At 48.0% G+C, this 13,784-nt stretch overlaps 4 protein-coding genes across 4 annotated transcripts; 1 reads left to right on the forward strand and 3 right to left on the reverse strand.

The window, feature by feature from the left end:
* Positions 1–400: 400 nt before the first annotated feature.
* On the reverse strand, positions 401–3,376 carry BO88DRAFT_345969 (NAD(P)-binding protein; the record flags this gene model as incomplete). Its single annotated transcript, XM_025703324.1, has 2 exons — positions 401–1,454; positions 2,436–3,376. The coding sequence occupies 2 exons, from the start codon at positions 3,374–3,376 to the stop codon at positions 401–403; spliced, it is 1,995 nt and encodes a 664-aa protein (XP_025560442.1).
* A 768-nt stretch (positions 3,377–4,144) lies between these two features.
* BO88DRAFT_456054 (uncharacterized protein) lies at positions 4,145–4,836 on the reverse strand (the record flags this gene model as incomplete). Its single annotated transcript, XM_025710903.1, has 3 exons — positions 4,145–4,266; positions 4,326–4,468; positions 4,571–4,836. The coding sequence occupies 3 exons, from the start codon at positions 4,834–4,836 to the stop codon at positions 4,145–4,147; spliced, it is 531 nt and encodes a 176-aa protein (XP_025560443.1).
* Positions 4,837–5,913: 1,077 nt separating this feature from the next.
* Positions 5,914–7,628, reverse strand: BO88DRAFT_345833 (uncharacterized protein; the record flags this gene model as incomplete). Its single annotated transcript, XM_025703315.1, has 2 exons — positions 5,914–6,419; positions 6,503–7,628. The coding sequence occupies 2 exons, from the start codon at positions 7,626–7,628 to the stop codon at positions 5,914–5,916; spliced, it is 1,632 nt and encodes a 543-aa protein (XP_025560444.1).
* Positions 7,629–9,103: 1,475 nt separating this feature from the next.
* Positions 9,104–9,929, forward strand: BO88DRAFT_417489 (uncharacterized protein; the record flags this gene model as incomplete). Its single annotated transcript, XM_025708305.1, has 3 exons — positions 9,104–9,480; positions 9,625–9,770; positions 9,844–9,929. 3 exons carry the CDS (start codon positions 9,104–9,106, stop codon positions 9,927–9,929), a joined length of 609 nt encoding a protein of 202 aa, XP_025560445.1.
* Positions 9,930–13,784: the final 3,855 nt, after the last annotated feature.

Raw genomic sequence — 13,784 nt, forward strand, 5'->3', positions numbered from 1 at the left:
CGCTCGTAAATCTGTTAACCACATTGGCTGGTGTGGGAGAAATGTACGATTTGTGGATGAAGCCTTACGAAACAAGAACGATAGCTTCACCCCACTACAGCTCTCGACCCTGCGATGAGGCGAAAAGTGGAGATTCTAACAAATATGCCCACTTATTAATTCTTATCTAATCCGTGCGAACCAAGTTTGACGGTGGGCCAGAGATCTAGATAGCAGCTCAACATCGGAAATCCCGAGATTCTGCAGACATTCCAAATATTGCTTGCTGAAGCAAATCGAGCTTTTTCTTATTCCATACATCAACACACTGTTCAGATCACAGACTGACATCATCAAAGTGTTATTCATCAAAAGTCTATATAAATCGTCTATCTACAATGCCATCACCCAACGGGTCCCCCTACTCAGGCACCCCCCTCAAACTCACCACCGTATCCCTCACACTCTCCCTCAACCCGCGATAAACCAACCCCAAATCACCCACCGACGCCGAATTATCAAATCCATACTTCGGCCCACCCTCCGGATACTCCCCATCCCTCAAGGCCTCCTCACCCACCGGCAACCCCCCCTTAACCTCCGGGAACTCCTCCCCCAGAACCTCGACAATCTCCCTATTACAAAACCCCCCGGCCGTCAAAAAATACCTCTTCCCATCCGTCACCTCCCCCTTCTCCAACGCCACCGCATGCGCCAACGCCGCATCCCTCACATCCACCCAAAACGCACTCCCCGTCGCCGGACACTTCTCCCTAAACCTCCCCGCCACGAAATCCCTAATCCTCGTATTCGACGTATTCACCTCCCCCAGATTCCTCAACGACCCAGGCACGACCGGCCCAAATATCAACGACGGATTCATCACCGTCAACCCAAAGCTCGGCTTCTCCCGCTCCATAAACCCCCACGCTTCCCGCTCCGCCAAAGCCTTACTCGTCCGATACCCAGCCTGTCCCTGCGCATTCGCTGGACTAACCGCCTCTTCCCAGGTAACGGTATTCCAGTCCTTCTCGGAGTACTTGCTCCCCGCAGGTTTCTGGGGATTCCACATCGCCGCGAACGACGACGTAATCACCACTTTCTTCACTGTAGGTGCGTACTTTTGCACGGAGCTTAATATCCCGATGGTGCCGTTGACGGCGGGATCTAACATGTCCTTCTTGATGTTGTCGATGCTGTAGTGGAATGGACTCGCTGTGTGGATTACACCCGTGAGTGGAGGGTCATTGACCACGGCGGAGTCGAACGCCGAGAGGAGGGAGATGTCGGGGACGATTTTCACCACGAGTCGGTGAGGTGGGATGTCAGGACGGAGGGATTGTACCTGCGAGGCTTTTTCAGCGCTCCGCACGGTCGTGATTATGTTGTGGCCCCGTGAGAGGAGGAGGTCGATTAGGGTGCTGGCGAGGAAGCCGGTGCCGCCGGTGATGAGGATTTGGGACATTTTCTTTCCTCTTCTTGGTACTTAGTATTTGATTGGTTGGGTTGGTGGTTGGAGAACGAGAATCAATATTTTAGATGTAAGATGGAAGATGAAATGGGTCGAGGTGAGTATTTATACTATATCATTCAGTGATCTGAAAGTAAGCAAGCATGTATGTAGTGATAACACCGACACTTATCACCGCATACCTCCGCTCCGATCGGGAGGAGATCAGCGGGTGGGTCGGGGTTTATGCTAAGCTCCGTGTACCTACTGCCTACCCGTTGTACCTGTCCGTATCCGTGTCCGGTCTGGTTCAGGTTCATTACTAAGACAAGGCTGTAGAGATCGGGCTAATTGTTAATCAGTCGGGCGGGAGTGGAATCCTTCGCGTGGTCTCTGTACTGCTGATAGGTGTGTTGTTGGCGGAAGGCTATCGGATTTAGGAGTTTATCTGTGGTGTTGATCGGGCTGTTTGAGGGGTTCGGGTTCGGGAGGTTAACTGCTGTGAGACTACTAGGGCCTGGGACATGTTAGCTGGCTAGTTAGTTAGTTAGTTTGTACTTTGGAGGATGGATGAAATCAAGGGGTCATGCTTATTGGCTTGGTGATTAATTGAGGCATGGAGTATTACTTTGTGAGGGTGTCTTTGGTTTATGAGGGTGAGGAGGGATAGTACTATTTTCTGGTTGGTGTAGGTGAGCATGTACTGTGATGGTTGTTACCTTTCTCCGGCCTACATGTCAGCTGTGCATGAATGATGGCTACTGCGTATGGATGATGCTTTGTGTCTAGGGAATGCAGATAGTAGATACCTCTGTACTTGGTACAAGGTAAACTACTAAATATTATCGAATCGCATCCCTGGCTCGGAAGACGGCCCGACCCGAGTTCATGGATCATGGAGCTTTTATTATTTTATTAGCCATCAGGCAGGGTCTCAGGTACAACATAATGAGATATAGGTATAAAAGTCATGCACATGGTAAGGACATGGTAAGGTATCAGTCACCTCCTAATAGCCCTCACAACCCCCATCTCAAATCTCGTCCTATTAATCTTCGTCAACACCCTCCCCATCCACTCACACCATTGCGCAATCCTCTCATGCACCTCATCACTCCCAAACCTCTCTTCAACCGTTTCCACAAACCGGCTCTCCATCCACTGCCAAACAAACGCCCTCCTCGACACCAACTCCACATCCCACCACCTCTGCACCCCACCCTCCTTCCACTTCGGCTGCTCCCCCACCAGAATAAAAACCGTTCCCATGATCGAAAACAGCTCCATAATTTCCTCCACAAGCGCCTCATCCTCGAGCCAGATAACCTCCTCACTCACAACCACCAACGGCAAGGAAAACACCACCTTCGCCGCCTTGCCGTTCATATCGGGCTGCTCCAGACGGTCTCCTGCCCCGAGGATCAGATCCACAATATTGTCGGGGACGAGATAGAGAAAGTCGCTGTCGATGTTGAATGGGCGGGAGAAGGGGGGTATATACTCGCTACTATTATCATTGTACATTTGAGCCTGGATTTGTTGTTGTTCATCAAGGCAGTTCGTCCGTGGAGCTGATATACGCTGCGCCCATTTCTGTGCAATGGCTCGCGATTCGCTGTTCACGTGTAGTAAAGGAGTATGGATCTGTACGTGGTCCAGGAGGCTGATGTCGAATACTATCTCGTAGTTGCCATTGGGGTCGTTGACTTGGCCTGCCTCTCCGGTGTAGGGTATGGGTTTGGTCACCCAGCAGCCTTTTCTGTGGGGGAGTAAGGCTGAAACAGGGTGTGTGGGTTCGGGGAGGGCAAATTGCCAAATTTGGTGGCGGAGTTCGGCGGGGAGGAAGTTGAAGAGTGGGAATGTTTTTGCTGTGTTGGCTGTTGTTTGATTTCTTTTTGGGGAGGTGTGTGGATTGGGGTCGGATGATTCAATCAGAGTGTTCGACATGTTTGTAGAATGGATGGTGTAGGAGCAGCGTCGATCAATTCTCGAATGAATCTATAGGTTGTGGAGAGGTGACCCCGAGATAATAAGCAGGGGAAAGCTGTCAAAGCTGACTGACGGGCTACCTATGTTAGTGAATGAAGACTGCGCCACACCCCCCGCATGTGACTACCCGGTCACAAGATTGCCCTTCGAAAAACTTCGAGATGCGAATTGACAGGTAGGAAAGCGAACTTATAGTCGCTGTAATAACTTCGTTTGGCCTTTTTGGTGATTGATGTTAGATTGACGAGGTAATTGACATCCTTAATGGCTTCTCTGAGGGAGGAGGAACGTACGCGACCGTTGTAAGTGTGCACCAGTGAACCCAACCGACCGAAGTTCCAACTCAAGCACTCCCTACGTTTTCTTTACCGGGAAAATGTTTCGAAAATAGAAAGAACCATGAAAAGATTAACACAAAGATCTCGGTTTTACTAAGCACCGAGGTCGTGAGCGACGTGATCAGAAGGGTATGTAAATTTGATGAAATGGCCCGGATCAGGGTCAACAGCGCTAAAGGATTCAAGAACCAGCTCAGAGCAATGCAGATCATAACAGCGTGATTGAACAGAAACAAATAGCACAACGCGACTTGCACGTTTCACATCTCAGATGCGTGAGGGAATCTATGCATAAACAAAGGGAATCAACAGCCGGCTAGAGAAAAATCAGGGTCGTGAAGAGACATAAGGAAGAAGCAAAAGAGTGGATGAGCTAACACAGCATTGGCTATACTGTGGGATCAACATGCACTCCCAAGCATAGGTCAATGAATGATGTTGAATAGTGAGGGTATAAATCAGGCTGGCATAGAACCGAAGGTAAAGGGAACTTGTAGTCGCTTTTTGCTACTGTACAACCAGGCCTATTAGCCATGTAATGTAGTCAGTATTCATGGTCAAGATCGTACCTTGGAAGTTCGTTCTTGCTTCGCGCAATGCACTCATGGCACTGAACAGATGTCTTTCTGCCTCTTCTATGTGCGAGTGGATAACTGTGACGTCATAGGCGTTTCGATAGTTTGCAAGAACATAAATTCTCGCCTTGGCCGAGCTACATTGTACCAGATGCATTAGCATTATTGCAAGTAAGATGGCCATGATCGCGACTTGTATCGCCATAGCCACACGTGGAGAATGAGATGATGAGGAATACCTAAGAGCAGCCTCCCCCCATTCGATCGCCAACTGTATCGACTTCACATGCTGATCAGGAGTGGCCTCCAATGTCAACAATGGCTCGTTCATGTAGATGGCCTTCCTTTGGATAAAGATCTTGTCGAGGTATTTGTAGTGCTCATAAGCGTCGGTGAGCTCCCCCGACCACGGATTTTGTTTGCGATAGGTTTTAGGATCTATAGTGTCGAACCATTGACGGAGCAAGGCGATCGTGTTATGATTATCGCGGATTTCATATTTCATATGTCGTAGAGTCCACGGACAGGACCAAGGAACGTATGAATAGCGCCTGGTATGTTGGCCCAAAAGTGACCCCGCACACAATTTTGACCTCACAATCGGCCGTTTGGCGATGTGATGCATGTGATGTGGCGGTGAGGGGAGATTCGCTTGATAGAGGGGTAGTTATCTCTGGAATAGATACGGGCTATGAAAGGTGTGGATGGGTAGAGAGTGTAGTTATGGTAAATGGGTGCGGTCCCGCGCAGCTGGTAATAGTGGTGTGAATGAGGAGAAGATTGTGGACCGAGCAGGTACCTCGCTCAGTGTTATAAAGGGAGCTCTCAGCTTGTTGCTCCCTGGCGTCTACAGGGGGGGTTACCCCGCATCTTCGGTGTTGCTTATGTCACCGCAGTATGTGCCGGGGAACGTCAGCCGACCAAAGTCAATCATTCCACTGTTCTGCACTGCCCAGATGAGTCAATTCCTAGCAATCATCTAGGAGACTATAGTAGAATATTCTCTATGAGCATTATTAAATTGGATGATGAATCAAGGGTCTATTATTTTACACTTGGAAGTGAAAGGGTATCTTGAAGTATTGACGGGTCTCGTGCTTCCGTTGGGTGTTACTCCCGCCCGCTGATCGACAACCAGGCACATTAAAGCGGTCGTTGCACTGATGCCAGTAGCACAGCCAGTCTGTCCACTGTGTGGCTGTAATTAGCGTAGTTAGCAAGCATCGGAGTATACATTTAGTGTTGCCTAGTGCTTCATAGACCCTATGTCCACCTGTTGCGTCACCTCATCAAAGATCGCCTTGCCCCATGGCCGCTAATTACTTGCATACCGTCGGTCGGCATCCAGATCCTCTTGACCCACCAATTTACATGGAAATTAGGCTGGATTGTGGTTTCAACGATCTAGGTAGTCAAGTATTGGTTGGCCCAGAAGTATAGAAGGTTCTTGCAATTCTTATGCATCACACACGGAGCTAGTGTAGTCTACTTTGTTTAAGTGGGGCCTCAGGCATATTGCCGTCTCCATTGTGTAGAGCTCAAAGATAATAGTGGCAGTGAACATGGGTGCATGTAGATACTCCTACCGCAGAGCTAGGTATCTATCGTTGTATTCCCTTGGGTCCTCACCCAATAATAACCGTGAGGTTTCACGCCACCTCCTTGCCAACACTTCCTTCGCACCGGTGCGTTCCAGCCGCGCTGCATCCCACATAACGTAGCCCCATTCTGCAATATGCGACACACCCTCACCTCCCAGCATATTACTGTAAGTTCCTCCCCATAGTATTGTCCACGCCAGTGGCGGGTACTCTCCGTCCGAGTTGTTGACAATATCACCTCGAAAGGGCAAAGGATCTCTCAGCTTCTCTCTTTTGTCCGTGGCCGACGGGTAATCGAGGCGGCGATCGTGTCTTGTCGTAACTTGGAGAGCCCCGTGGCACCCACCCAGAAATTCGGGCCATAACATAACCAAGTTATTCTCCATAATGCGGACTACCACCATGTGGTCTTGTATCTCGTACATGATCTTGTGGAGGAATCTGAGGCCTCGTGTAAGGATTCCCCTCATGTAGCAGTCATCGTAAGCTGTGATCAGATTAGTTTCCTCCCGAATATTCTTTGTGTCACAAATCAAGGCAACAAAGTCATGGAAGTAGGGGAGTACTGACTGCGAATATCGATTGCACCATCCGGGGTCCATGGTCTCCCTTGGCGGTCAAACCTGGGATTGTCTTCATGAAAGTCCCACTCGATAGACTTGATGCATTCTGTGCATTTTTCTTCCGCAAAAAGATTGATGCTCCATAACTCCTCCAATTCCCAGGGGTGATAGAGACTCTCAAGAAACTGGCATATTTTGCGAATTTTAACAAACAGGTAGCTCTGATAGCCGCCACTAACATGGTCTTGGTGAGGGCCAAGGCCAAACAAATTGCAGCAAATCTGGAAGCGATACAGAGCGCGGATGATCCTGAATTCCTCAGACTCACTTAGAGGCTCATCGACCTTGGTATGTGACGCTTCCGGCTCCTTTGCCAAATTGCTCAGTGCCCACTCAGCATAGTGTTTTGCAAAAGGCTTTATCACCTCAAAATGGAAGGCCATCATGTCACTGGCATCTTCTCTAGTGATATCTTCTGTTAAATTAGAGAACTTGGACGACGAGCGCCGCTCCTTGAGAGATTGACAAAACTGAAGGATATTGTTGGAGGTGCGTGCTTCAGAGAAGGCTAGTGAGCCAGTCTCATGAACAACAGATGCTTCGAAGAGCAGGCTACCCAGTGTAGCTTCCAGACAGCCAAAGAGAAGAAGGTCGCGATCGACAAGATATTGTTCATGGTAGATGGGTGATGCTTGAACCAGAGCTTTGAGTCCTTTATAGTCCAGGAAGGAGAGAATCTGAAATCGAATCTCCGCGGGGAGGGTCTCAAGGTGTGTATGCGAGTGCGAATAACAAGTGTCATCTGTAGTTAGGCTCTCAGATAGTTCCGAAAGACTTGAGTCATCTGTCAGTACGCTTCCAGACAAGTCCGACGGTCCTGAATCATCAGTCAGTATGCTCTCAGAAAAGTCAGAAAGTTTCGAGTCATCTGCCAGTGTGCTTTCAGACAAGTCTGAGGGTTTTGAGCTATCTGCCAGTAGAATTCCCCACAAGGTCGAGGGGTTCGACTGATCCGCTGGTAGACTTTCAGACTCATCTGAAAGGTTCGAGCCATCCGTAGTTGAAGCTTCGACGATGGTGTTGTCGATAGCCGGGGTTTTATGGATGACATTGTCGGTAATGATGGTATCCATGATCGAAGCCATAGTGACAGGGGGTTGCAAAGGGTAAAGTCGACTCGAAGTTGACGGGGGTCTCTCAGTCTCTTGAGTCATCGCCAGGAATTTATTTGACCGTGAAGTGATTCTGGAGTCCTTGGTCTTTTAAGCTCTTCGTTCGATGACTTAAGCGCCACCGCTGAAGCCCCTGCCGTTTCGGTAAATACCAGGAGCAGCTGCAAAGGCCGGACCAATACTTCACAATGAAAGGCTGAAATTCCGAAAAGTGCAAGGAAGGCTCCTATGAGTCATTGTATCTTTCCGGTTAATACCATTTCATTCACTCTAAATGCCATGCAGTAAATTACCAGTAGTAGAAACTGCGGCTGGAGGCAGTATGCGTGTGAGGTATCAGTTTTTTTTGGGGGGGAAACTCTATGGCCCAGAGAGCAATGAGATATAGTTCACTCGTCGCTGCTCATATGTCTGGAATGACTGCCGTGCGCTGCCACAGAAGAACATCGATATGTCAAGATTTCTACGCGCTACTGACTATTGAGATGTGGCAGTGAGGATGTAAGGATTGGAACCGGTGTATTGATTTTGTTCTCCGGTGTTTTCGATTCATCCAGAACATGGCCTGGGCTCACGAAGTTTCCCAGACATAGAAGGTTGTTCAATTCAATTCGACCCATAGCCTTCAACCTGACCGAGCCTGCTATTTAATTTAGATGCTAGCTATACATGGAAGTGCTTCACCGTTTGAAGCAAGAATACGGCCCGGAATGACCCAATTCAGCAACCCTCGCAAAAACCACTTATAAATCACAAAGCAGCGCAAGCTACGACGTAGAAGGTCGCCCTCGTAGTGGTAAATACAACTGAATTTACGACAAAAGCAACACTAGGTATAGTCATAGAATACTAGTATAAACGAGTAGCGCAGTAAACAGCTGCCCGCAGGCATATCCTCTACATTGATGTATTCCCTTGTTTCCAATATGTTCATTCCTTCTGTACGCATATGCATTCCTGCTGGTTCAAACAGAGCGTATTCTGTTCTTGTTATCTAGCGCCTTCAGAGTCTACCCCCATAGCTCTGAGCCCTACGTGTTCCTGGCTTTGGTCGGGGTCAGGGTCAAGCTCAACTTGACTGAACTACCCGAGCAAGCCTGTTTGCAACATGAGTTCAACGATATAGATTCAGAAAGTCGTAATATGTTCTCCCCCCATTCACTTGATGGAATTTGGATTCACTTGATGTCGTATTCACATACTGCTTCACACCGATCATCCAGACGATTTCGAAGTCGCTAGAGAATATCCGGTGTTATACCACTGGCGGCGTCGTTAGACTTCTTCCACACGTACTTGTACCTATTTCTCTATCAGTTGAATACATCAATCAAGCTTGTAACGGAATCCCTTTTTTGCATATCTCGGCCTCTTTTGATACTTCCTTCTATTGCGCCGAGTACGTGAACACCAGTCACAGAACCACTCCCGCCAAAATGACCCACTCGAACCCTTCGATATCATCCAAAGAGAGCTCTGACTCGGAGGCTGAGGTTCTGGGGCCATGGAATGAGCTCCATATCAAGATAAGGGCGATGTTTCATGAAGTGCGATGTCTTGGAGAGAGCGCGGCCTCCTTGGACGAATGGGCCCAGACAATTGATCCGGATAATTACCGGAAGATGGATCCATGGCCCCAGGACCTCATTGACGCTCACGCACAGTATAAAGAGTATGTTGATTCGATAAAGCCGCCCCACTATGCGTACAAAGCATACGCCCAACGCTTGGCGGATGGGGAGGTGGAAGACACCTGCGAGACAAGAATGAAGATGCTGGAGATTTGTCTGCGGTGGGGTGAAGCAGCATTGGTGTATGTTTTATCATCCGAACTTTCTGCTGCGTTTTTCGTATTCCCCTCTCCTTTTCCATGTAACCTATGAATGTTTCCAAGTGACCCGTATTCTGGTATAAAAGCTTGCTCTTAGCTAACGATTTTGTTCTTTATCTTATTCAGCGCAACTGAGGCCCGGCTCGGCTTCCTTGACAGGTACCGTAATGCGTTTAAAGATAAAAAAGCAATTGTTGGGCATATGAAACAAGCAAACGCAAATAGAGACAGTGCCAGGAACGCTGTTAAATGGGCAGGCAAGAACTACCGAAGTAAGTACGAGGAGGATATGCATGACAGGCATTCAGGAAGACATTTCAGTGGCTAATTAAACCGTTGAAATAGGGTATTGGCAGAACATGATTCGGGAGCAAGAGTATGGAGACGTTTTCGGTGATGATGATAAGAGAGATACCTCCAATGCCCACTGATGGGCTGACTCTACGTACTCTATTGAGCCAGTCACTCTGCTGTCCTGACAATGTAGGGGGGTGTTTAAGACGGTGACACGTTCGCTTTGGAGCATGAGTAGGGGCTCTGCGATATTCTTATCGTGAATTGACATCGTTACACATAGGGTCTTTATGTGGCCATACCTTAGTCAGTTTTAGCTCACCGGCTTCCCAATCTTTTGAATTCCAATCCTTGCACTATTCTGATTGTTGTATGACTACATAAGCAGCATAAATATGGGCAAGTGATCTAAGCTATAGAACCAATGATAACCTTGCAAAAGCACCGGACTACATCGCATCTCACAAAAAATCTGCGAAAGGGTTGGAATATGTCGCATGACCGAACCAAACGGGATCGAACAGACCGCGCATCGGCGTCACTGTCGAACGCAGTTCAGATCCTCCTAATCTTTACTTGAACTTGGGTCTTGCCTTCAACCTTTGCTGTCATCTCATTTTCATCTTTATTCTCCAGGGGTACCAAACCAGCATTATAACTGAGTAAATACATGATAGACACTATGCCCTTTATGATAGAAGAACCTGCGCAATTTTCTGTTTTATTGAAGTACTATGTTTATTTCAATGACATGGACATGATATAGTAACTGTATCAGCATGCGAATTTCCGATAAAATTAAGATAAGCCAGCGAAACAACGCGAAGAGGTGCTTTGTGTGGCGGCCGGAGCGCGAAGCACGTGACTAAGCCTGCATGGGTAGTTGTAGACGTTTTAAACCATATCTCGATCGTGTTTCCAATATATTGTCAATTGGCATCAGAAATTTGTTTTCGCCGGCTAGTTAACAATATTGCTGGAATTCATGTATATTTCTTGAAGTTTCGATAATATATTTTCTTCGCTTCAATCTCCGCGACCAACGCTTTGTACTCCTCGTGGACATCAATAAGGGTCTCAGACCAAGGCATTACTAACTTCTGGTTTATGCTCCAATTTTTAGTCAGAGCGCATGCGCCATGAAAGGCAAGAGATTCCTGGTGTTTTCTCTACCTCATGGTAAATCGTTCCAACAATGACCATCCTCGATATGTTGTCGAATTAATGCTCTGGGCCCATTCGTCCAGTGAGGCAACGGTATCTCCATGAGACTAGGCCTCATGAAACATGGCCCTTATCTTTGCATGGAGCTCATCCCAGAATGTAGTTGACAGCGATGGCGTTTATCCGGCGCGCTCTGGGGTGAAAGAAGTTGTCAAAGACATCAAGCATGCTCAGTATTAACCCGAAGAACACGCACAAGTGTCCCGGGGATGTATATTGTTCCTCAGTCATTGTCAAGGAACTGCGCCAACCTATTTAGTGTCTGGAGTTTTCAAGTATCTTCAGCTCGCTTCTGAGCAGGCAATCGTGTTTTATCTGCGTGGAAACAGACCCCGAATGTAAGGACAGCAGTGCGCAGACCCTGAATTTGAAGGGAATTGGTCGTTCGCGAGAAAGTGTTCTTGACATCTCATGTAGTCTGAAAGACACGAAGGACAGATGATGTCTTGCGTAGAAGCCGAAATATGAGAATTGAGAGATGTGAAAACAAAAGGTCGGATGCAATTCGTTACCGCTTCATCACCTCGAGTCGACTGACTGCTCCCGATCAACCGGCACACCCAGAGGATAAGTAATCAGGGGGGTTCATTTCTTTCTTGCTTTTGATTGCTGCTTCTCCCTGCAATTGATGACAAGACAAAGACAATATACACGTTGGGAACCTCTTTGCGGTTTGAGTTTGGCTCTGTGCATCTAACACTTGACATATGTGGATGCAGAGGACGTCATAATGGTCTATTAACTATGGTTGAGATAAAGCTGTCCATGGGAAGGATGGTCAACTGTATCTCAGCCTCGTATGAGCTGCAGAGACTGTCGGGACCATATTAGCCACGTGTTATCATACTTATTATAGAGGCACCGAGGGACATCAGGCTCGATGATGAACCCGCAAACCGGCGAACTTTCTTCCTTTGATCGGTACGTATTCTGGGCTGTAGTAGGAATATGTCTGTTATCTAGGCTTCTGTGCCATAGTGGGCAGCATAACTGACGAGTCCCGCTAAGGCTGATGCAGGAGAACTGGAATGACTCAACAGAGCAACAAGAACGATATCGGAATAGGTCATGATGGGTCCGGAGGGGAACCATTTGCATCCGATCATCTTGACAAGACTAACATTACCTGAGACTTGTTGCTCCGGAGAAAGTTCGCAAATCCAGCATATTGGTAAGCCGGGCACAGACGCTGAGACGTAGGTCGTATACCTCGGACTGCCCAGACATCCCTTTGCACCAGACATTGACCTCATGGAGGACACCTAGCGACAGACCAGCTTGATGAACGACAGCGCAGCACCCACCACAAACCACTCTGCAAAGTTCCTCGTTTCGAACAACACCCACAAATCCGTCGTGAAAGAGAGCGCGGTCTCTAAAAACCAGCATAGAGAGTTTTCACATGTCGACAAACTCCTAGAACCCGTAGAGGGAGAAGTCGGCGTCCTTTTGTTCACGCATCACCATCAGGCTCCCCCAAGATCGAGTGACGCATCTGCTTCGTACCAGATACTGCCAACGGCACGCCTGGGGTAATCATCCTCATCCCCCTCCATTGCGTTGTCCCAGCTCTCTCGGCTATAGCGATCCGTGTCGGGACTGTACACTTGCCTGGTTCTTTCCCTAGGGGTCCCATCTGTCGCAACCGTCGTCGTCGTAGTTTTTTTTCCATCGTCTGCCGGCTGTGCAGCGAGCCGTGACGTCCCGGCCGGAAATTGGAGACAGCTTTCTCTCGTTTTTGCACTGCGTGATGACCAGAAAGCTCTCTTGGAACACGATAGTGGTGGCAACGATCAGTCAGGCAAGGAATATCATTGCCACACTACTGAATTGGTCCATGGTGCTTGATTGAAACTATTATTTTGCATGCTGATTCCAGTTTCTGTATGCATCCTGTCGAGAGGCCATCAGGGAGGATGATTTCCTCTAGGAACTGGTCTCTATCTTGTGTTCTAAGAAAACTATAACACCATTGCTAGCTTCATGGTTACCACAATACTTTAGGCGTGTCGAAATACCAACTTCTGGGTGGTTCGCCCATTCCAGGACCCTTTCAAAGTGGACAGAGTTCTGGCGCGAAAAGACTTTCCTGAAGCAGATGGAGTACTAGGGAAACGAACGAAATTATATATTCGAAAGTGGCAAAGATCAGGTGAAGCAGTTAGCATTGGTGAAATCAGGACAGTGACCGAGAAGAGTGGTGGCAAATGTTCATTGAATATGATTTGTGTACATGGATTCCCAGAAACCTAGGGAATGAAGAGCTATGGAATATCTATTGCAGGGACTTGATATACTTCACACCCGCGATCCAGTGGTCTAACGACATTGAATATCGTAGGTTAATGATCACGAACGCACACCCCCCTGTTCGAATCGTCTTTGACAACCCTTACCGGTTGTGCTTTGGTTTCTCCAGGAGAAGACAGCGATTGCGTTTCCTTTGGAGGTCCAGATGAACACACTTGATGGATGAGGGATCCCACCCACCAGTTTTATGAATGGAGTCTTCGGTTTTGTTCCTTTCTTTGTCGCAGTCACAGGACGCCACACCCTTGCGAGTCGACGGCCACCGAGTGTTCAAACACCGTATGTCTGCCTTTTGTGACGATTTCCAGATACTTGTTCAAGTAACCGGTCGCAGAAATTCGGTCTGCGTTGAAGGGAAGTCCGACGTCTGATCCGGCTATCGTCAGCCAGTAACCAACAACTTCCCATACCTCTGCAGGCAATGTATCCTCAGACCGTCATCATGTTTCATTTAATCC

This window comes from Aspergillus vadensis (assembly GCF_003184925.1).
Source record: "Aspergillus vadensis CBS 113365 unplaced genomic scaffold BO88scaffold_20, whole genome shotgun sequence".
In the NCBI taxonomy this organism is placed as follows: Eukaryota; Fungi; Ascomycota; class Eurotiomycetes; order Eurotiales; family Aspergillaceae; genus Aspergillus; species Aspergillus vadensis.